Source organism: Macaca nemestrina, chromosome 15 (assembly GCF_043159975.1).
Source record: "Macaca nemestrina isolate mMacNem1 chromosome 15, mMacNem.hap1, whole genome shotgun sequence".
Lineage (NCBI taxonomy): Eukaryota > Metazoa > Chordata > Mammalia > Primates > Cercopithecidae > Macaca > Macaca nemestrina.
Window position 1 is genome coordinate 87,535,229 of NC_092139.1, and position 24,383 is coordinate 87,559,611.

Below are 24,383 nucleotides of genomic sequence, written 5' to 3' on the forward strand. Positions count from 1 at the left end.
TGAATGTGGTTTTCTGTTTTCTGGAGCTGTTTTTGGGGGGTCTTATTTTCTAGGTCCAAAAGCTTCTTTGCATGTGTCCAGTGGATTTCCATGGGATCTTCCAGTTAGATGAAAGACGGAGAGATGCAGTGATTGCATTGGGCATTTTTCTGATTGAATCTGATCTCCAGGTAAGTCTTCATGAAATTAAAAGTTTCTTCATTGTAAATAGGGGTGTAGTGAGCATTTAAGTTTGTATCTGCTTATATTTACCTAAAACATTACTAGAAGAATACATTTGAACCTAATTAAAGTGGTTAGTGAGGAGGGTAGGACAAGGTGGAAGTGAGACTTCCAAATGTAAACCTTCTTAGAAAATTTGAGTTTTTTGGAATTATGTGTATATATTATGTTGTAAAAAAAAGTGGTTTTTGTTTGTTTGTTATTATGTGCCACAGAGTAAGTCAAAATGGTTTGAGAAGTAATTGTGTGCCTTCCAGGATAGGTTTGGTTTTCAAGCTCATCATTCAGACTCAGGGGTACTGTATTTCTCCTTCCAAAAGGACAAAATCATTTTAGGTAATTTTGATATAATGTCTTTTTCAAAATTGTGATTATGTATATAAACTTGTAGAGTATGTATCATTGTATCTTCTTTTTTTTTCTTTGAGATGGAGTCTCGCTCTGTTGCCCAGGCTGGAGTGCAGTGGTGCAGTGTTGGCTCACTGCAACCCCCGCCTCCGGGGTTCAAGTGATTCTCCTGCCTCAACCTCCTGAGTAGCTGGGATTACGGGTGCCAGCCACCACTCCCGGCTCATTTTTTTGTATTTTTAGTAGAGACGGGGTTTCTCCATGTTCGGCAGGCTGGTCTTAAGCTCTTGACCTCAGGTGATCTGCCCGCCTCTGCTTCCCAAAATGTTAGGATTACAAGCATGAACCACGTGTAAGCCATCATGCCTGGTCTCAATGTACCTTTTAATAGAGACTTAAAAACTAGCCCTGTAGCTCCAACGAAAAAATAATGTGACTGTTTTGTGTGTGTATTTTTTTTTGTTTTTGTTTTTTGAGACTATATTTTTATATTTATCAAAGCTAATTGAAACAAACGATTGATCATTGGATATTGAATCTTTTATTTATCTATTTATTTTTATCATTACTAGAAACTATTTCTAAATTCCAAGTTAATTATGCTGTGTTAGGTAAATAAAGATGTTAGACATTTGAATATTTATCTAGAAAAGGTTGCTTCCGTCTCCTGGAAATTTTGCTCTAATAAGCGTTAATATTTTGACAGTATTTATACATTTGAAAAAAATAAGAATTTTAATTATAGAGCAGTATTTTAGTAATTAAATAGGTTACCTGATCAAGGTTACATAAAAAACCAAAATTAGATACATAAGCTGCATTTTGGCTTTTCTTCTGCTATGTATTTGTTTATTTATTCTTAGAAACAGAGTGTCACTCTATCGCCTAGGCTGGAGTGCAGTGGCACAGTCATTATTTAATGCAGCCTTGAACTCCTGGGCTCAAGGGATTCTCCCATCTCAGCCTCCTGAGCAGCTGGGTTTATAGTCATGGGTATGACTTTTAAATTTTCTGTAGAAATGAGAGTCTTGCTATGTTGCCTATAGGTTATCTCCATATGCTAGGTTGATCTCCAACCCTGGTCTCAAGTGATCCTCATGCCTAGGCCTCCCAAAGTGCTGGGATTACAGGCATGTGCCACCGTACCCAGCTTACCTGTTTATTTATAAACGTGAAAAGAAAGAAAACCATTTTTACTTTTTCTGTTTACCATATCCTACATAAATATAAAATGAATTATAAAGGGCAAAAAAGAATTAAAAAAAATTTTTAAGAAACTATTGTTGTTCAAATGTGGATTACTTGATAATATCTTTGACAAACACATTTCTTTATAGATTTACTTGTAAGTCCTGAAAGTATCGTACTTGTATTAGACTTCTTAAGATGACAACGAATAGATGAGCACAAGTTACTTTTGGTGTCATTCAGGTTCTGGGTAAGGACTAGCAGGGTCCCAGGTGGCATGTGACGTTGTCCCTTGGACCATAGAGTTTGCCTGTATGTCCAGGGCAGCCCACTGGCCTCATATATACTAGGAGAGAAGCCTAGCATGCTTTGCCAGCCCCCTGAGAAAGCCCTAGGGACCACCTTGGTTTACCTGGTGCTTATATTCCTTGCTTCCCTCTAGGATGGGCTGTGCATTAACCTCCTTCCGGTCCCAGCAGTGGGCTGCCATGGTAGCAGCTGTGGCCAGAGGAGCTGAGGTGGTTTTACTCACCCTGTACTGCTAATGTCATCACAGTTTATATAGAAAAGAGCCACCTGGAGCCACTTCCTCTGCAGGAGGCCATGTGGTTCAGGCCTTATGGAGTTTTGTTCCTGTCAGTACACTAGGATCCTCAACTGATGTCTTAGCCAGTTCCTTTTTATGGTCTAGAGAAAAAACTGTTTTGTTTTTGATAAAGTTCTTTGTTTTTGGTTATCTGTTATGGTATAACAAGCTCCCCCCAAACTTAGTGCTTAATACATTGTTTTCTTTGATTCATGAATCTGCAATTTAAACAGGGCTCAATTGACTCCATTTAGCGTCAGTTGGGTGGCTCAAAAGCTGGGGGCTGGAATCACCTGAAGTCTCATTCATGGGTCTTATCATGGTATAGTGTCTGGGTTCCAGGACAAATGTCCTGAAAAAGAACCAGGTGGAAGCTGCGTGCTTTCTGCCATGTTATGTTTTGTTTTGTTTTATTTTTCTGAGACAGAGTCTCGCTGTGTCGCCCAGGCTGGAGTGCAGTGGCGCCATCTAGGCTCACTGCAAGCTCCGCCTCCCGTGTTTACTTATGCCATTCTCATGCCTCAGCCTCCCCAGTAGCCGGGACTACAGGTGCAGGTGCCCACAACCATGCCCGGCTAATTTTTTGTGTTTTCAGTAGAGATGGGGTTTCACCGTGTTAGCCAGGATAGTCTCGATCTCCTGACTTCATGATTTGCCCACCTCGGCCTCCCAAAGTGCTGGGATTACAGGTGTGAGCCACCATGCCCGGCCACTGTCTGCCATGTTTTTATGTTTTAATTTTTTTTTTGAGACAGGATTTCACTCTCGCCCAGGCTGGAGTGCAGTGGCACAATCTTGACTTACTGAAGCCTTCACCTCCCATGCTCAAGCAATCTTCCCACCTCAGCCTCCCGAGTAGCTGGGACTACAGGAATGTGCCACTGCACCCAGCTAATAATTGTATTTTTAGTAGAGACGTGATTTTGCCATGTTGGCCAGCCAGGTCTTGAATTCCTGAGCTCAAGTGATCCACCCGCCTGGGTCCCCCAAAGTGCTAGGATTACGGGTGTGAGCCACTGTGCCTGGCTGCAGCCATGTTTTTAAAACTACCACATAGTTTGTCAGCATTTCAAAACATCAAATAGTACCCCTCTTCTCTACAGCAGACTTCTCTGGAGCACAACTAATCCTTAACTGGAACAGCTGTAATTAGGGAAATAGCTCCAAAAGCCAATGATGGAAGATTATGAAGCTGTATATTGGTGTTGATTGGCTAGTTCAGAAATTAGAGGAAAGTAAAATTTTTCACTGGGCTAATGTTGGCTATAAAGTCTGATGCTCAACTTGAGAAGAGCAAGAGGAAACATGAAGTAGAAAATTAAAAAAAAAAAAAAAAAGCAAGGAATATGGACAAGGGACATGAACAGAAAAAAGCATCACCCAGTTGAGATGTCCACACTATGAGCTTCTCTCCATCCCTAGGATCTTATTCTGGGGCTCTTGGATGGATTTTGGGGGTCTAAACCATTCTCACTGAAGACAGCTTTGAGTGCGTACACACATGTACCTTCTGGAGATGGCCAACCCCCAGAGGAGGCCTGAGCAGGCTGGACCCTCTGCTCCAGAAGGCAGGTGTGAACCCTTCCTTAGGCTCCTGTGGTACAGGTTGATGAAACAGCCTCTGGACTCTGCAGTGTGAAAACAGGAATGGAGTGATGCCATGTGAATTTACATGCTCTTTACATTATCCTTGGAGAATCTCTGAGATGATTAGGATGTGTATATGCTTTGCTTTGGGCTTAATCTGGGCTAAAAAGCTACCAATCACTTATTTTATTAAATCTAATTTATTCTTCTTCTTCTTATTTTTTAGCACAAAGATTGTGTGGTTCCTTACCTTCTGCGACTTCTCAAAGGTCTTCCAAAAGTGTATTGGGTAGAAGAAAGCACAGCTCGGAAAGGCAGAGGTAATAGTATATAATGTTTTCCCTGAATATAAAAGAAAATATACATATTCAGTGTCTGTAGGATCAAGTGTTTATTCATACTGATACATCAGATGCGTCTTGTCTCACTTCTGGCTGTGAAACAACTAACTGCCTGCAGCATTGTGGGCTGAGCTTACATCCATGTGTTGGCCACAGCCCATGGATGAGTTGGGGAGAAGGTGGGCCTGGGCAGGCCAGCTTTCCCTTGCATTCTTCTGCGACTGAGCATTCTTGCTCATTCTTGTTGAGACCTTCAAGAACCTTTTCTCATGTCTCATTGGCCAGAATTGGGTTACCTGCCCATCCCCAAATCAGTCACTGTTACCCTTAGAATTTATAGGCTCACTCCTGGAGTGAGGTCAGTTTTCCAGATTATATTGCTGCTGCTCAAAAAGGGTGAGATGGAGGTTGGGACGCAACAGCAATGTTCACTGTAAATGGTTTCATCACTTTGTTTCTAAGTTGCAGTTAAACTTTGCACCTTTAGAAACGGAATAAATTGGCCGGTATGGTGGCTCACTCCTGTAATTCTAGCTCTTTGGGAGGCCGAAGTGGGCAGATCGTTTGCGCTCAGGAGTTTAAGACTAGTCTGGGTCAGCCAGGCACGGTGGCTTATGCCTGTAATCCCAGCACTTCGGGAGGCCGAGGCAGGTGGATCACGAGGTCAGGAGTTCAAGGCCAGCCTGGCCAATATGGTGAAACTCCATCTCTACTAAAAAATACAAAAATTAGCCGAGCATGGTGGTGTGTGCCTGTAGGCCCAGCTACTCGGAAGGCTGAGGCAGAAGAATCGTTTGAACCCAGGAGGTGGAGGTTGCAGTGAGCCAAGACATGCCACTGCACTCCAGCCTGGGCAACAACAGAGCGAGACTCCATCTCGAAAAAAAAAAAAAAGAATGAAAGAGAATATTTGCAAACTATGCAAAGGTCTAATGTCCAGAATCTATGAGGAACTTAAATTTACAAGCAAAAAACAACCCCATTAAAAGGTGAGCGAAGGACAAATAGACACTTTTCAAAAGAAGACATACAAGTGGCCAATAAATATATGAAAAATATGCTCATCATCTGATGCTAATAATCAGAGAAATGCAAATCAAAATTGCAATGAGATACCATCTCACACCAGTCAGAATGGCTATTATTAGAAAGTCAAGAAATAACAGATGCTGGTGAGGTTGTGGAGAAAAGGGAACACTTGTACACTGCTAGTGTGAATATAAATTAGTTCAGCCATTGTGGAATGCAGTTTGGCAATTTCTGAAAGAACTTAAAACAGAATTACCATTTGACCCAGCAATCCCATTATTGGGTACATACTCAAAGGAATGTAAATCATCCTGCTGTAAAGATACATGCATAAGTATGTTTATTATAGCAATATTCACAATAACAAAGATAAGGAATCAACCTAAATGCCCGTCAATGGAAGACTAGATAAAGAAAATGTGGTATGTGTACCATGGAGTACTGTGTAGCCATAAAAAAAGAACAAGATCGGCCAGGCGGTGTGGCTCAAGCCTGTAATCCCAGCACTTTAGGAGGCCGAGACGGGCGGATCACGAGGTCAGGAGATCGAGACCATCCTGGCTAACACAGTGAAACCCCGTCCCTACTAAAAAATACAAAAAACTAGCCGAGCGAGGTGGTGGGCGCCTGTAGTCCCAGCTACTCGGGAGGCTGAGGCAGGAGAATGGCGTAAACCAGGGAGGCGGAGCTTGCAGTGAGCTGAGATCCGGCCACTGCACTCCAGCCTGGGCGACAGAGTGAGACTCCGTCTCAAAAAAAAAAAAAAAAAAAAACAAGATCATGTCCTTTTATTTTTTATTTTATCTTTTTTTGAGACGGAGTCTCGCTGTGTCACCCAGCCTGGAGTACAGTGGTGCGATCTCTGCTCACTGCAACCTCTGCCTCCCAGGTTCAAGCGGTTCTTGTGTCTCAGCCTCCCAAGTAGCTGAGATTATAGGCATGTGCCACTACGCCCAGCTAATTTTTAAGATTTATAGTGGAGATGGGGTTTGCCATGTTGGCTTGGCTGGTCTCGAACTCCTGGCCTCAAGTGATTTGCCTGCCTCAGCCTTCCAAAGTGCCGGGATTACAAGTGTGAGGCCACTGTGCCCGGCCGAGATCATGTCTTTTGTAGCAACATGGATGGAGCTGGAGACCATTATGGGAGAATTAGCACAGGAACAGGAAACCAGACGCTGCATGTTCTCACTTATAAGTGGGATCTAAACATCGAGTACATATGAATACAGAAGGAACAGCAGACACTGAGGCCTACTTAAGAGTGGAGAGTAGGAGGAGGGTGAGGATGGGAAAACTACTTTTTGGGTACTATACTTACTACGGGGATGATGAAATAATCTGTACACCAAATCCCTGTAACATGCAGTTTACCTGTATAACAAAACTGCACATGTACCCCTGAACCTGAAATAAAAATTAAAAAACATTCTGTTTGTGCCTATATTCCTCTTGACCTTTGGGTTTTCATCATTTCTGGTAACATGCCTAAAACTGACAGATCCCAAATTATGCATGTATCCTGCAATTTGTTAGGATTTTGTTTCTTTTTTGTGTTTTGAGACAGAGTGTCACTCTGTCTGCACTCCAAGCTGGAGTGCAGTGGCCTGACCTCGGTTCACTGCAACCTCCACCTCCTGGGTTCAAGCAATTCTCGTGCCTCAGCCGCCCCAGTACCTGGGATTATAGGCATGCACCACCATGCCTGGCTAATTTTTGTATCTTCGGTAGAGACAGAATTTTGCCATGTTGGCTGGGCTGGTCTTGAACTCCTGGCCTCAAGTGGTCTGCCTTCCTCGGCCTCCTAAAGTGCTAGCACTATAGGCGTGAGCCACCGCACCCAGTCTGTCGTGCAATTTGATAGACTACAAATTAAATAGAGCATCATTACTAAAAAGTCAAATTTTAGGCTGGGCATGGGCACATTCAAGTTTGAGAATAGCCTAGAGCTGCACTTTAAAATTTTAGGTGTTGGAAAAAAAAAAAAAAAAAAGCCGGGCGCGGTGGCTCAAGCCTGTAATCCCAGCACTTTGGGAGGCCGAGACGGGCGGATCACGAGGCCAGGAGATCGAGAGACGATCCCGGCTAACACGGTGAAACCCCGTCTCTACTAAAAAATACAAAAAAAACTAGCCGGGCGAGGTGGCGGGCGCCTGTAGTCCCAGCTACTCGGGAGGCTGAGGCAGAGAACGGCGTAAACCCGGGAGGCGGAGCTTGCAGTGAGCTGAGATCCGGCCACTGCACTCCAGCCTGGGTGACAGAGCAAGACTCCGTCTCAAAAAAAAAAAAAAAAAAAAAAGAAAAATTTTAGGTGTTGGAGTAGAAATGTAAGTCTTCTGTCATGTACTATGAATATATCCATTAAATAATGGATACTCTTTTGTCCTTAATTCAATATTCAATATTCAAAATTGATTAATTTTTTATTTTTGAGATGACAACTCATTCTGTCACCCAGGCTGGAGTACAGTGGTGCGATCTCAGCTCACTGCAACCTCCACCTCCTGGCTTCAAGCGATTCTCCTGCCTCAGCCTCCCAAGTGGCTGGGATAGGTGTACGCCACTGCACCCAGCTGATTTTTGTATTTTTAGTAGAGATGGGGTTTCACCAGGTTGGCCAGGCTGGTCTCGAACTCCTGACCTCAGGTGATCTCTCTGCCTTGGCCCCCCAGAAGTGCTGGGATTATAGGTGTGAGCTACTTCGCCCAGCCAAGTGTTTTTTTTTTTTAATTTTATTATTATTATTTTTTAATTTTTTTGTGATTTCTCACATTTACTTAGGGAATAAAAAGTTGAATCCGTCATGTTGAGAGGCTCTGTTATCTCACACTAGCTATTGGTTCAGGAAACATTTAAGTTTATTGAACCAAAACATTTACATAAAGGAAAGGTAGGGGTGTTTCTCAGCAAACTCATTGGGCCCATAGCTGTTCTTTTGATACTTGTCTCAAGGAGGGGAGCTGCTGTAAACTGGTCCCTTGGCAGGTCATGGTGAGAGGGAATATACTGAGTTGGATGGCCAGAGGTGTGACCCAGTATCTGGTTCCTGGTTATCTGATTACTGTTTTTACATCTTCCAGGTGCCCTCCCAGTTGCAGAGAGCTTCAGCTTCTGCTTGGTAACTCTGCTGTCTGATGTGGCCTATAGGGATCCTTCACTCAGGGATGAGGTAAGCATGTGTTGATTTGGTGTGCATTTCTATTAGATTGAATAGAGTCCCAAAGTGATGAAAAGATTTTAAAAATGTGAAATGTGACCAGATTGCTTTTTGATATTTATCTGTTTCATCCTGTTCATAGCAGACCTAAGACATGTTTAGGTCTTTCAGTACTCTTTAGGATCTCATGAGTCTTATCTCATTCAACTTTTCTTTTTTTTTCTTTTTCTTTTTTCTAATGAAGGGCAGGTGCTGCAGAGACATGAGCAGCACTCTCCCTTTCAGCTTTTCAGAAAGTCGTGTAAGGTAGGCGGCAGAAAAAGGCAGAGTCAGCTCATTTTTCTTGCTCTTTGTTGGGGATTGAAGTCATTCATAGAAGATCATTTTCTTTTCTTTTGTTTTTTTGAGACAGAGTCTTGCTCTGTCATCCAGGCTGGAGTGCAGTGGCATGACCTTGTCTCACTGCAACCTCCACCTTCCTCCTCAAGCCAGCCTCCCTCCTCAGACTCCCAAGAAGCTGAGACTATAGGCGTGCACCATCACGCCAGCTAATTTGTTTTGTATTTTTTGTAGAGACGAGATTTGGCCACGTTGCCCAGGCTGGTCTTGAACTCTGGGCCTCAAGCGATCCTCCTGCCTTGACCTCCCAGAATGCTGGGATTATAGGTGTGAGCCACTGTGCCCAGCTAGAAGAGAATCTTCTAGGTAGCTGAAGCTTTTATCTTTAAGGGCACAGACTTTCTTTAGATTTTGTTAATTTTGATAGAAATGTTACAAACATGTATTTCATACTTTCCTCTTCTTTAAGCAAAGAATATAATCATACAACTTCTTCTTAGATTTATCGCTTAGAAAGTTAGTTTTTGTATGCTGGTATTCTAGGTTCTTCCAAGCAGTGCCTAGTTGCTTGTCTGCATTCTAAATGTTCCCAGTTAGTGATGTATTTTGACTAATTTAGATTCTTCATTTATTTGTAGGTTGGCTAAAGATATAATTAAATATGTTAGAATTATGTGTTTTTATTTAAAAGTTGAACATTAAAGGCTTTTCTGTTAATATAATTTATCAGAATAAAGAGGTCAACACCAAAGGTGATAACATGACTTTAACATATAAAATGGAAAATGTGGGTGGGTGTGGTGGCTCAGGCCTATAATCCCAGCACTTTGGGATGCTGAGGCAGGTGGATCACTGAGGTCAGGAGTTTGAGACCAGCCTGGCCAACAGGGGGAAACCCTGTCTCTACTAAAAATGCAAAAATTAGCCAGGTGTGGTGGCAGGAGCCTGTAATCCCAGCTGCTCAGGAGGCTGAGGCATGAGAATCACTTGAACCCGGGAGGCAGAGGTTGCAGCGAGCTGAGATCATGCCTCTGCACTCCAGCCTGGGCAACAGAGTGAGACTCGGTCTCAAAATAAATAAATAAATAAATAAAATAAAATAAATAAATAAAATGGAAAAAGTATTGCTTTTCAGGCTTTCATAGAGTATTCAGCATTGTTTAATATTAGGAAAATGTAAGAGATTTGACTTGGTTATGAACAAGTCATGTCACACCAACTTCATTTTTTCTTTGCCTGGGTTTTCTAAGAAGAGTGGTTGAGAGAAATGAAGTTGTTGCAGTGTAGTGGATCTTCATAAAGGCTTTAGACAAGCACCTTTCCTGACATCCTGGACCAATTATATGGGCTGAGGGCCAAATGGTTTGGAGGGTTTGCAGAACTGCTTGAAGGACTGTCCCAAAGGGTTATCAGTGAGGTATCGGCCCAGCAAGACCCTCCTATCATTGGAGCAAAACAAGCTAGTGCTGTGAATGAATATCTGGAAAGCAAGTTGATTTCATTTGTAGAAGGCACAAAGCTGGGAATCACAGATTTGTACAATGAGCTAAAGCTAATACCATGAGTTTTTGTAGGAATACATGAAAGATAAAAAATACCAACTACATTGGTAGAGATTACATAGTTTAGGAGAAGCAGGTGCGAAAAAAGACTTAGGTATCTTCCTCATTTATAAGCTCGTTGTTATGCATGGTGGCTCACGCCTGTAATCCCAAGTTCTGGGAGGCTGAGGCAGGAGGATCACTTGAGCCCAGGAGTTTGAGACCAGTTTGGGCAACATAGCGAAACCCATCCCTACAAAAATAAAAATAAAAATTAGCTGGGAATACATATGTAACAAACCTGCACATTATGCACATGTACCCTAGAACTCAAAGTATAAAAAAAAAAAAAAAAAAATTAGCTGGGCATAGTGACACATGCCTGTAATCCCAGCTACTCAGGAGGCTGAGGCAGGAGGATTGCTTGAGTCCAAGAGTTTGAGGCTCCAATGAGCTATGATTGAACCCCTGCACTGATCTTGGCTCACTCCATCCTCAGCCCTCCGGGCTCAAGTGGCCCTCACACCTCAGCCTCTTGAGTATTTGGGACCACAGGCACGCACCACCACACCTGGCTAATTTTTGTATATTTTGTAGAGACAGAGTTTCGATACTTTGCCCAGGCTGGTCTTGAACTCTTGAGTTCAACTAATCCACCTGCTTCAGCCTCCCAAAGAGCTGGGATTTTAGACATGAGCCACCCCGCCAGGACAAAAAGCAATTCTTAACTTAAAAAATTATGGGCTGGGTGTGGTGGCTCACGCCTGTATCCCAGCACTTTGGGAGGCTGAGGCGGGTGGATCACCTGAGGTCAGGAGTTTGAGACCAACCTGGCTAATATGGTAAAACCCCATCTGTACTAAAAATACAAGAAATTAGCCATACTGTTACAGAATATGTCAATAGAGGAAAAAGTAGCCCCAAGGGCTGGTAGGTACAAGCCCCAGGAGGACAACATTGGCCCAGTGTTGGGAGGAACTCTGAACCAGCCCAGAGAGTGAGGGTTTTGTCCCTGGAAAGTCAGCTTGTTGGCCACTTGGCACGGTCATTGTGGAGGGATGTATCAGATATGGGGCTGGTTAAGATAATGTCTGAAGTGCCTTGTAATTTTGACTTAGTTTTGTGATATTTACCTAATTTTGTTTATGTTTGTTTGTTTTCTTATTTCCTTGACTATTGCAGATTTTAGAAGCGCTTTTGCAGGTTTTGCATGTCCTCTTGGGGATGTGCCAGGCCTTGGAGATTCAAGACAAAGGTACAAGTATCCTTAACGTTTTTCTTAAAATGGTTTTGTGGTTACTCTTTCGCTTGCTTTTCTCCAGTCTTTTCTGTTGTTGGGTACCTAATGTATATGATGGGAGAAAACCTTCCTATTTTAGTTTGATTTGTTGTGTGTAAGTATCCTCAGAGGCCACGTGGGGTCATGCGCATTGCTCTGCTATATAGATGCTGGGTCACCTTGGACAAGTAACTTCACCCTTATGGGCCCCAGTTTCTTCACTAGTAACATCTGTGGGTAGATTAGTTGACTTCCAAAGGTCATTTTTTCTGTATTGTAAGGCTACCGATATGCTTCTAAGAGGAATAAATGTATTAACTAGAGTCAAGGTACTTGATAATATGACCTAGCTATGTTATTGATTTGGATGTGCCATGAATAGATGAAGACCTTCCAAAGAGGGCAGCTGGGTGTGTTGAAGACATAGTCTGAAGTTATTAATGACAGGTTGAAGATATCACTGGCCAGCCCTTGGGGTTGACCTCATTATTGTGGCTTATTTTGAACCTTCACAGTTATTAGTGGGTGAATTGTGAAATCTTAGTCAATGTTACAAGTTAGTACTTACCGTATGACTACTTACCGTATGACTCTGTCAGCATACTTTCTCATATTGTAATGTTTTCACTTGATCTTCTAGAATACCTTTGCAAGTATGCTATCCCATGCCTGATAGGAATCTCGCGAGCATTTGGGCGTTACAGCAACATGGAAGAGTCTCTCCTCTCAAAGCTCTTTCCAAAAATCCCTCCTCATTCCCTCCGTGTCCCAGAAGAGCTTGAAGGTGTTCGAAGGCGTTCCTTTAATGACTTCCGCTCCATCCTCCCCAGCAATCTGCTGACTGTCTGTCAGGAGGGTACCCTGAAGAGGAAAACCAGCAGTGTGTCCAGCATCTCTCAGGTGGGCCTGGGCTACTGGGGAAAGAGCAGAGGAGAAAGACCCTGTTAAGCTCCCCTGCAAAGAAAATCCCTCTTCTTTGTAGTTGGAGTAAACTTAAGTAATGTGAAATGTTTCACTAGAATTCTCTTTAATACAGACTTGTCTTGTCCCTCTTAAGATGTTGGGGGAAAGGCTTATAGAGAGCCTGTATAAACTGGCCGTAAAAATATAAAACAGTAAGGTGTAAAAAGCCACAAAAGGCCTTTTAAAAAAAAAAAGCCTTCTTATCGCCGTTATGTTCCTATACTCTGAGCAGGACTTACTTTCTTATCCGTAAACACTGTGTTAAAAAAAAAAAAAAACACTCCTTTAAAACATTAAAATATGGCCAAACATACAGACTCCTAGTTAAGCACGCTCGCACTTAACTACTCTCCAATAAGTTAAAAATATACTGTTTAAACACACAAAAAAATTCATTTAAACTGCCACTACTGTAGATGACACATATGACACACTGCCTCCCTTTCACCGTTTCACCCTAAACATCTGCTTCTTAAATCTAAGTGATTGTACTCAATAAATAGTGTAAAAAACAAAACTCTAGGCCTTTGCAGCCTCTGATTTCCTCTGGCCCCCTGGCTGCCACCTTTATAAACTCTTAACTTGTCTCTTCTCATTCCTTTGTCGCCACCAAACTTCAAATACCCTATGGGTGGTGTTGAGGCTAGTCCCCAACATAAGATTTATAAGTGATTTCATAGTCATAAAGTATGTGTTTCATAGCAGTTGGGTGCCAAATTCTATTTTGCCTGGAAGACAGTTGGTGCCCTTAAGAAGTATATAATTGACTCATGGAGAAAAGGTAAAAACACAAAACACTGAGGACAATTGAACTCAGTAATCAAGTGTCAAATATACGGCTAAACACGAAGAATTTAGTGATATAGTATGTAATAGAGAATGCTGTAGCTGTGTTGGGCTTTAGGAAGGAAATGAGCTTCAACCAGGACTTGAAGTCTAAGACAAATCTGACAGAGGTCTCACTGGTCTTTTCTGATCTGTAACTGTGGTTGTGTGTTTCAGGTCAGCCCTGAACGTGGCATGCCCCCTCCCAGTTCCCCTGGAGGATCCGCCTTTCACTACTTTGAAGGTGGGCTTTACCTCTCTCAAGAATGTTGACCTAGTACTTGGAGAATAGGCTCACAGTGACTTCTCGTGATATTAAAGATGCTGATACTAACTCTGTTGTCATGGATGGACCTAGAGTGCCAAGCTTTTAGAAAGCATTTATTTTCTCTTTTCATTTAAGTTTTCTAAAATTTAATTTTCAAATATTTTATATAGAGAGAAAAGTACAGAAAATAGCTTACCCCTATATACCTGCCATCAGAATTTTTGCACTTTAACCTGTAAAAGTTCCTTTTCAGGTGGAAGTGCTAATGGTGGATATTTCTTTTCTTTTTCCAAGATGGTGTCTGGCTCTGTTGTCCACCCTGGAGTGCAATGGCGTAATCTCGGCTCACTGCAGGCCCTGCCTCCTGGGTTCAAGCAATTCTTTTGCCTCAGCCTCCCAAGTAGCTGGGACTATAGGCACACACCACCATGCTCAGCTAATTTTTGTATTTTTAGTAGAGACAGGGTTTCACCATGTTGGCCAGGCTGGTCTCGAACTCCTTACCTCAAGTGATCCACCCATTTCGGCCTTCCAGAGTGCTAGGATTACATGCATGAACCACCACACCTGGCCGGACATTTTTTTTTAAATGACATTAAGTATGTAGATAATATTAAAGAATGTAGTAATACTACTATTACTACCTTTTTTTTTTTTTTTTTTTTTTTTTTTTTTTTTTTTGAGACGGAGTCTCGCTCTGTCGCCCAGGCTAGAGTGCAGTGGCACAATCTCGGCTCACTGCAAGCTCCGACTCCCGGGTTCACGCCATTCTCCGGCCTCAGCTCTCCCGGCCCGCGGGATAGTCGAAGCAGGCCCTGGAGGAGGGGGTGGGAATTTGGGGAACAAGAGATACGAGAAATGGAGACAAGACAGTGCTCTGATCAAGTCTTCTTTAATGGCGGTAATGCAGTGCCTTATATACACTTGGAGGGAAAGGGGTTGGGCCAGGGCGAAAATGATCTCATAGTGGAGGCGTGGCCAGATAGGTATTGGTTTCTCTGGTCGAACGTCATGTTGCACCTGCGCTGTCAGGTAGTAATTTTCGCGGGCGCGGGAAAAGTGGGTGAAGAAGAAGCAGGAAGAGCGCCATCTTTTATGAGGTATTAATACAGGGAAAAAGGTAAATCTAGGGAGGAGGTAGAAGGTGGAAATGAATAGAGCTCAGGCGTTTTTAATCGTCAGTTATTATTCGCTATGGCCGGGGCGTGCAGCTCTGGACACTCAGCCTCCCGATTAGCTGGGACTACAGGCGCCCGCCACTGTGCCCGGCTAATTTTTTCTATTTTTAGTAGAGATGGGGTTTCACCATGGTCTCGATCTCCTGACCTTGTGATCCGCCCACCTCGGCCTCCCAAAGTGCTGGGATTACAGGCGTGAGCCACCGCGCCCGGCCCTTTTTTTTTTTTTTTTTTTGAGACAGAGTCTCACTCTGCCTCCTTAGCTGGAGTGCAGTGGCACCATCACGGCTCACCACAGCTTCAACCTCCTGAACTCAAGTGATCCTCCCACCTCAGCCTCCCAAGTAGCTAAGACTATAGGCACCTTCCACAATGCCCACTGACTTGTGCATTTTTTGTAGAGATGGGGTTTTGTCATGTTGCCCAGGCTGGTCCAGAACTCCTGGGCTCAAGCCTGCCTCAGTCTCTCAAAGTGCTAGGATTACAGGTGTGAGCCACCACACCCAGCCTATTACTACTTTTTATAGAGCTCTGCTGTTCACAAAGTACTTTTACATAATTTACTAAATTGGATTCATGTGACTACCCTGTGCCATGTCAGACACATGTTAAAATTACTTCTACCTCATCCTTGATGGAAGTAAGACCCAGATTAAGGGATAGGAAATGGGGAAGGCAGAATTCCATGCTTCAGTATAGTCTCTCCATTTTTGAATGATGCTGTTTCTTAAAAGAGCATGTCTCAAGACAATTCTGAGAGATGTGAAGGGAATTTTGAAGGAAAAAGGGAATATCTGGGCTTAGATAAATGTAGGAAGCTTTCCATCTCTTAGATCTGTGAGAATGTAACAGATTACATTCTATATATATGTTAGAATATATGGGCTAATTTCAGCCTCTCAGAATCGTACCTCTTAGAGACAACTCCTTGTTTAAGTGTAGAATGTATTCCTCCAGGCTCTGAAAATCTCACTGCCACCTGTTTGCCTTTGGGGCATTTTAGGATGGCCATGATGTACTCTCTTTTTTTTTTTTTTTTTTTTTGAGGCGGAGTCTCGCTCTGTAGCCCAGGCTGGAGTGCAGTGAGGCAATCTCGGCTCACTGCAAGCTCTGCCTCCCGGGTTCCCGCCGTTCTCCTGCCTCAGCCTCCTGAGTAGCTGGGACTATAGGCGCCCGCCACGGCGCCCGGCTAATTTTTTGTATTTTTAGTAGAGACGGGGTTTCACCGTGGTCTCGATCTCCTGACCTTGTGATCCACCCACCTCGGCCTCCCAAAGTGCTGGGATTACAGGCGTGAGCCACCGCTCCTGGCCGCCATGATGTACTCTTGGAGGCTTCCCTTTTCCTGGTAAACAGCTCATTGTCCACCCTCTGTGGTGAGGGCTCCTCTCCTTGACAGCTGCCCCATTTGAGCACATCCAGTAAGTGGCAGATAGGAGCACAGTGGTGTGGCTGACTGTGAGATCCCCACACATCTCTCCATCAGACCTGGCTCCGCCCACTTTGCCTGTGATGATGACCAGGCAAGCGAGCCCTGCTCTCTGAAGCGCCTCACTGTAGGGACAGACAACAGCAGACCCTGTGCCTTCCGAGTTTCCTCTCAGACTTCCTGTTTTGCTTGGACTTTTTTTTTTTTGAGTTGGGGTCCTGCTCTGACACCCAGGCTGGAGTGCAGGGGTGCAGTCATAGCGATCCTCTGGCCTTGGCCTTTCAAGTAGCTGGGATTTAAGGTATGTAACACCACATACTCAGACTTTTCTTACAGCTGGTCCTTCTGTCTCTCTTCCCAGGCCCTCTTCCAAACTGCTGTAAGAATTTAGTTTTTAAGAATTATTTTTACGCCAGGAGAGGTGGCTCACGCCTGTAATTCCAGCACTTTGGGAGGCCCAGGTGGGAGGATTGCTTGAGCCTAGGAGTTTGAGACCAGCCTGGGTAACATAGTGAGACCCTTAAAAAAATAAATAATAATTTTTTTTTTTTTTTTTTTTTTGATTTGAGATGGAGTGTCCCTCTGTCTCCCAGGCTGGAGTGCAGTGGCGTGATCTTGGCTCACTGCAAGCTCTGTCTCCCAGGTTTTATGTCATTCCCTTGCCTCAGCCTCCCAAGTAGCTGGGACTATAGGCATGCACCACCTACACCTGGCTAATTTTTTTGTATTTTTAGTAGAGATGGGGTTTCACCATGTTAGCCAGGATGGTCTCCATCTCCTGACCTCATGATCCGCCCGCCTCAGCCCCCAAAGTGCTGGGATTACAGGCTTGAGCCACCGCGCCCAGCATAAGAATTATTTTTAATAGCACAAATTTGATCACTTATTTTCCTGCTTAAAAACTTTCAGGCTGGGCACAGTGGCTAATGCCTGTAATCCCAGCACTTTCAGACAGGCGGATCACTTGAGGCTAGGAGTTCGAGACCAGCCTGACCAACATGGTGAAACCCCATCTCTACTAAAAATAGAAAAATTAGCCGGGCGCGGTGGCACACACCTATAATCCCAGCTGCTCGGGAGACAGCCTTGAGAATCGCTTGAACCTGGAAGACGCAGGTTGCAGTGAGCCGACATCATGACACTGCACTCCAGCCTGGGCAACAGAGTGAGACTCTTGTCTCACAGGAAAAAAAACAAAAACAAAAGTAGTTTCAGTGACACCCCCTGCATAAATCCCAAATGTTAAGTCCCTAGTTCCTGCAGCCCCTGTCTTTTGCCATCATCTGTGCCCTCTGTGGGGTTCAGCCACACAGGACTTAGCCCTTATTTCATGGTGTCTTTCTGAGAAATGCCCGATAATCACAACCTTCCCTTCTTCCTTATCTACCCTTTTTAATCCGGCTGTTTTCTCCCTCCCTTCTTTCCTCACTTGTTCCCTTTTTCAGTGGCCATTTCTTATGTTGGCCTCTTGGCGTCTCAGCTCCCAGTGGTATTGTTGCCCATCCTTTCTGCTGTAAGTTGCTGATTTGCGTCCATCTTTAGACAGATTGGCAGTGCGCTGCCAGCTATTAGACACCAGCTTTGACACAACTGGGGCTAAACTCAACTCTTTGAGTCTGTTCTCTAGTGCTTGAAAAAGTCATAAAATTTAGTATTCACTTCTTTATGAATTGATATTGTCTGTCTTATGAAAATGTTACAAATTCATCTATTTTTCAATCATAGTTTTTTTTTTTTTTTTTTTGAGACGGAGTCTTGCTCTGTCGCCCAGGCTGGAGTGCAGTGGCCGGATCTCAGCTCACTGCAAGCTCCGCCTCCCGGGTTTACGCCATTCTCCTGCCTCAGCCTCCCGAGTAGCTGGGACTACAGGCGCCCATCACCTTGCCTGGCTAGTTTTTTGTATTTTTTTTAAGTAGAGACGGGGTTTCACCGGGTTAGCCAGGATGGTCTCGATCTCCTGACCTCGTGATCCGCCCATCTCGGCCTCCCAAAGTGCTGGGATTACAGGCTTGAGCCACCGCGCCCAGCACAATCATAGTTTTTTTTGAGATGGTGTCACCCTCTGTCACCAAGCTGGAGTGCAGTGGCGCGATCTCGGCTCACTGCAACCTCTGCCTCCCAGATTTAAGCGATCCTCCTTCCTCAGCCTCCCGAGTAGCTGGGATTATAAGCATGTGCCACCACACCCAGCTAATTTTTGTATTTTTAGTAGGGACGGCATTTCACTATGTTGGCCAGGATGGTCTTGATCTCTTGACCTTGTGATCTGCCCACCTCGGCCTCCCAAAGTGCTGGGATTACAGGCATGAGTCACCATGCCCAGCCTCATAGTTTTCTATTATAGTTTTTAAATAATTGATTTTCAAACAATTATATGCTTTTGGGTTCCTATTTATTATATTTTTATTTTAATTTAAAAAAATTTGTTTATATAGAGACAGGGTCTTGTCATGTTGCCCAGGCTGGTCTTAAACTCCTGAGCTGAGGCGATCTTCCCACCTCAGCCTCCCAAAGTGCTGGGATTACATGTGTGAGCCACTGCATTGGGCCTGGGTTCATATTTATTAAACGTCAAATGACTGAATGACTTTATTTTTGTTGATTTTTTTCCTTCTATTTTTTTATTGTGGTAAAATACACACAACATAAAATTTGCTAACTCATTTTTTTTTTTTTCAAAGACAGGATTTTACTCTGTTACCCAGACTGGAGTGCGGTGACAAATTCATAGCTCCACTGTAGTCTCAACCTCCCAGGCTCAAGCAGCCCTCCTGCCCCAGCTTCCTGAGTAGCTGGGACTATAGGCGCACACTGCCGTATCCGGCTAATTTTCGTTTTTTTTGTAGAGACAGGATTTCTCTATATTGCCCAGGCTGGTCCTGAGTTCCTGGACTCAAGCAATCCTCCCACCTCAGCCTTTGAAAGTTCTGGGATTACAGGCATGAGCCGCCATGCTTGGCCTTAATTATTTTTAAATGTATAGTTCAGTGGTATTGAATACATTTATAATATTGTGCAACTATCACCACAATTCATCTCAAAAACTCTTTTCATCTTATGAAACTGAAACTGTACATTAAGCAATAATTCCTGATTTCCCCTCCCTCCAGTTCCTGACAGCTACCGTTCTTTTTCTTTTCTTTTTTTTTTTTTTGAGACAGAGTCTCGCTCTGTCGCCCAGGCTGGAGCACAGTGGCCGGATCTCAGCTCACTGCAAGCTCCGCCTCCTGGGTTTACGCCATTCTCCTGCCTCAGCCTCCTGTGTAGCTGGGACTACAGGCACCCGCCACCTTGCCCGGCTAGTTTTTGTATTTTTTTAGTAGAGACGGGATTTCACCGTGTTCGCCAGGATGGTCTCGATCTCCTGACCTCGTGATCCGCCCGTCTCAGCCTCCCAAAGTGCTGGGATTACAGGCTTGAGCCACCGCGCCCGGCCGGCAGCTACCGTTCTATGTATGATTTGGGTTCCTCAAATAAGTGGGATCGTACAGTATTTGTCTTTTAGTGACAGGTGTATTTCACTTATTTGCTCTGATTTTGAAAGTTCTAGTAGTGTGCATTTTTTATTCTAATTTTGGTGGGAAAATATCTCAGGCCCTGTAGACCTCAAGCTTTCATATCTCTTCACCTTTAAAAAGGTATAATTTGGCTGGGCATGGTGGCTCACGCTTGTAATCCCAGCACTTTGGGAGGCTGAGACAGGTGGATCACTTGAGGTCAGGAGTTCAAGACCAGCCTGGTCAACATGGCGAAACGCTGTCTCTACTAAAAATACAAAAATTACCTGGGTGTGGTGATGGGCATCTGTTATTCCAGCTACTCGGAAGGCTGAGGCAGGAGAATTGCTTGAACCTGGGAGGCAGAGGTTGCAGTGAGCTGAGATCGCACTACTGCACTCCAGCCTGGGCAACAGAGCGAGACTCTTGTCTCAAAAAAAATAAAAATAAAAATAAAAAAGGTATAATTATTTTTTCACTTCCCACATATTAAGTTATATAGTCTAAGATGGAAATATTAGGACCATCATATCTGAGTCTTTGACCTGAAAGACACAGGTGAGGGGCATCAGTCCCCAAGGATTTGCAATCTACCCTTTAGTTGTTAATTTTAAAACATGCAGAGAATTGGAATATAAACAAAAGCAAAATCTGCACCTTTGTTGGTTATTAGAGGAGTCAGCTTGAGGAAGTACCCTAGTTGCCTGTGACCATGGCTGAGTTTCCAGCTTTATCTCCCACCAGCCTCCTGCTTGCCCGATGGGACTGCCCTAGAGCCTGAGTACTACTTTTCAACCATCAGCTCCAGTTTCTCCGTCTCTCCCCTTTTCAACGGCGTCACATATAAGGAGTTTAACATTCCATTGGAAATGCTTCGGGAACTCTTAAACTTGGTAAGCAAAGAACTGATGGATGAACAGACTATGGATATGTCAGTAAAATTGCTAGTGGTGAAAGCTTGTATTTTTAAAAGAAAAACTCAGAGTACCAGTATTTCAAAGTATCATTTAATAGTCATAAACTTGCAGATTAATGAAGGAAGTAGAGTAACATTCATGGAATCATTGTGCACTAGTTTCTCATTTAATCCTTGAGCAACCATGCTGGGGAGGCACCCATGCATCCCCATTCAGAGGTCAGGAAATCGGTACCAAACACATCATGGATATGTAGGCCAGCAGCTGGGCTGCATCCAGTCCAGGGATTCTGACTCCAAGCCCAGTGCTTTTCCTGGGCTTGACTCCCTCTAAGGGGTGGCTCTTTGGGTTAATACAAAACCTGACTTTTTCATATTTGTGTACCTTTGGATGACCTTTAGGGTGATACCAGAGAAAACACCAGTGCCATTGTTCGAATCCTTAAACGGCCAGAGCTTTGGTCAGATTCAGGGACCTCGGTTGGATGCATGGCTCATGCCTATAATCCCAACTTTGGGAGGCCAAAGCAGGCGGATCACTTGAGGTCAGGAGTTAGAAGACTAGCCTGGCCGACATGGTGAAGTCTCATCTCTACTAGAAAACACAAAACTTTATCTGCACATGGTGATGGATCCCTGTAATTCCAGCTACTCAGGAGGCAGAGTTAGGAGGATCGCTTGAACTTTGGAGGTGGAGGTTGCATGAGCTGAGATTGCACCACTGCACTCCAGCCTGGGCAACAGAGTGAGACTCCATCCCCCCAAAAATTGAAAAATAAAGATCCAGGGGCGCTGAAGTTGTTACAATCAAGCTAGGATGGTTCAAGACAGATTTGAATGGGTATGGGTGATGATATCATCAAGGCCAGACTCTCAAGTTTGAACTTGCTGGTCAGGAGTTAGAAGACTAGCCTGGCCAATATGAGAACAATGAGAACAATTTGGATAGCATGGAGCAAGTGCTGAAGAGTGTCCACCTCCCTGCTATGTGGAGTGTGAATAGAAATCCCTCAGAGAATGGCTTTAGGCTGAAGATGTAAGAAGACATTACAACATAGGTAATAATTAATGAGGATGGAGCCATAATGAATTACTAAATAGGCTAGGATGTTTTTGAAGTTGCTGTCAAGAAGGAAAACTGTCCCCAAACTGCTTCTCAGTGTCAGTGCCCCAGACAGAATAGTGGCCTGGTAGAGCCATGACCTTCACAGATGACTGTTCCCAGTACCATGTCAGAAATTCTAACTGAAGACTGACTGTTTCACATCCTTTCTTGGGGTATTATTTTTTGCAGTATATTTTAACTTTTTTCAAGTTTAGGTTTTCTTTTTTTTTGAGATGGAGTCTCGCCCTGTCGCCTAGGCTGGAGTGCAGTGGCACGATCTTGGCTCACTGCAAGCTCCACCTCCTGGGTTCATGCCATTCTCCTGCCTCAGCCTCCCGAGTAGCTGAGACTCCAGGCACCTGCCACCATGCCCGGCTAATTTTTTGTATTTTTAGTAGAGATGGGGTTTCACCGTGTTAGCTAGGATGGTCTCGATTTCCTGACCTCATGATCTGCCCACCTTGGCCTCCCAAAGTGCTGGGATTACAGGCGTGAGCCACCACGCCCAGCCTAGGTTTTCTTTTAGGTGGTTTTTCATTTCTTTTCCTAGCATGTTTATCATTATCTGTACAGTTTGGAAATGACCTTCATCAAATACTACAGTTGTGGATGTGGGCAATTTTTTTTTTCTTTTTTTTTTTTTTTTTTTTGGTGTTTCTGCAGTTGACAGAACAGTTCATTCCTATACTAAATGCTGTACAGAGAACAGGTGAAAATAATTGCTTCTATTGAAAATTTAAAATGTGAGCTCTAGTTTGAGTACCTAAGGAGTTGTAGAAGAGCCAGCGTACCTCGCCCAGGGAGGAGGGAGGTGCCATCAGCTCTAAGGACTGGCTGTGAGGGTGTCCTTGATGTCTGGGAGGGGATTGCAGGAGGATGTCACTCAAATGTGCTTGTTAACCATGAGTGGGTGAAATGGCAGCAAGGCCTGAGGTCTGCACATCCTGGAAACGGAAACCTCATATCAACAAATTTGAGGGAGTTTGGCTTTTTTCCTTTGTTTTTATGTCATTGCTATCTAAGGTAGGAAAGCAGTCCCAAGTAACTTCAGAATTAAAGGCATTTTGTGCGTATAGTTTAATACATAGCCATAATTTGTATTTAATGGCCTTTATCTGCATCACATTTTTCACCATGTGAGTTTGTCACGGGTTTTTGGTAGAAGGAGCTAGCATTTCTGTCTCTGTGTATGTCAGTTGCTTCATGAGGTTCTGTTTTCTTGGTAGGTGAAGAAGATCGTTGAGGAGCCTGTTCTCAAATCCTTGGATGCCATTGTAGCCAGTGTGATGGAGGTATGTCGCTTCTGAGGGCATTACCATGAAATCAACCTGACTTAAACATGTGCGTAGAGAAAGCAGGAAGAGTTTGAGCAGGGGCTAGAGTGGAAGGGGTTTTGCAGTGTTTTCACTTCCCTTGTTTATGTGGTAACAATCCACCTGCCACTGAGGGCTTGGTCTGTGCTGGGTACTGTTGCATGCTCTTTTAAAATCACCACCTCTTGGTGCCTCTGACTGGCAGCCAACGTCTCCATTTCACAGACGGAAGATAGAGTTTCAGGGAGAACTCACTAACGTGCCCACATCACGTAGTTATTGTGGGAGCTGGGAGTCTGGCCTGGGTCTCTCCTACTCTTTTATCTTCGTCACTCCTTTGGTGCTTACAAAGCTGCTCCTCTGGGCTCAGCTGCATTTTCTAGGCATGTGCAAGCCCTGGTTTTTAAGGGTAAGTAGTGTGTAACTAGGTAACTTTTTTTTTTTTTGAGACGGATGGTCTCGCTCTGTTGCCCAGGCTGGAGTGCAGTGGCGTGACCTTGGCTCACTGCAAGCTCCACCTGCCGGGTTCACGCCATTCTCCTGCCTCAGCCTCCCAAGTAGCTGGGAATACAGGTGCCCGCCACCACTCCCAGCTAAATTTTTTTGTATTTTTTAGTAGAGATTGGTTTTACCATGTTATCTAGAATGGTCTTGGTCTCCTGACCTCATGATCCGCCCACCTCTGCCTCCCAGGGTGCTGGGATTACAGTTGTGAGCCACCATGCCTGGCTGGAACTTTTGTCTTTAATGTATTTGGAACCAAGGCCTACAGCATTACTTATGAAATCATTACATTGGTGCTGAGAGGTCTCAGAATCTCAGGGAACATTTGGGTTAGGACCCTCTTGAGGGTTAAGATACAGACAGGTTGTCATTTGCCAGGCTAATTATTACCATTGGTATGTCCTGGACCCAGATTCCTTGTTTAAGCCTGGTGTTCCTTCTCTTACCTGATTATAAGACGCACAGTGCCTGATACCACTGTACCTGGGGCTCAGGTATGAAGCAGGGAAGGAACTACCAGGGCCCTTCATGTGCTGTAGACCATGTCTTCCTGCTTCGCACCCCTGCCAGCAAGCTGTCGCAGATGTGAGATGGATGTGCTGGCTGTAGTTTGGTCTGGGTTGGTTCTTGATTAAGTAACAGAGTTCTTGTTAACTCCCCAAGTTGCATCTGGGCAGTTCCTACCTTGTCTTCAACTCTTTTGCAGGTTGTCGTTCTGCCCATTGGCCTGAGCTTTAGCTCTCTCACTCGCTCACCGTAGACTGAACTTGT

At 44.1% G+C, this 24,383-nt stretch overlaps 1 protein-coding gene across 2 annotated transcripts in view; it reads left to right on the forward strand.

The window, feature by feature from the left end:
• Positions 1-24,383, forward strand: part of LOC105480668 (phosphatidylinositol 4-kinase alpha) — a 146,876-nt gene that overhangs the window by 19,047 nt on the left and 103,446 nt on the right. For both annotated transcript variants that reach the window (XM_071080046.1, XM_071080047.1), the window contains exons 2-9: positions 54-170; positions 4,158-4,251; positions 8,379-8,467; positions 11,518-11,590; positions 12,255-12,514; positions 13,580-13,646; positions 20,519-20,667; positions 23,022-23,087. In XM_071080046.1, coding sequence (XP_070936147.1) covers positions 54-170; positions 4,158-4,251; positions 8,379-8,467; positions 11,518-11,590; positions 12,255-12,514; positions 13,580-13,646; positions 20,519-20,667; positions 23,022-23,087 — 915 coding nt within the window. The remainder of the gene's footprint in view (positions 1-53; positions 171-4,157; positions 4,252-8,378; positions 8,468-11,517; positions 11,591-12,254; positions 12,515-13,579; positions 13,647-20,518; positions 20,668-23,021; positions 23,088-24,383) is intronic.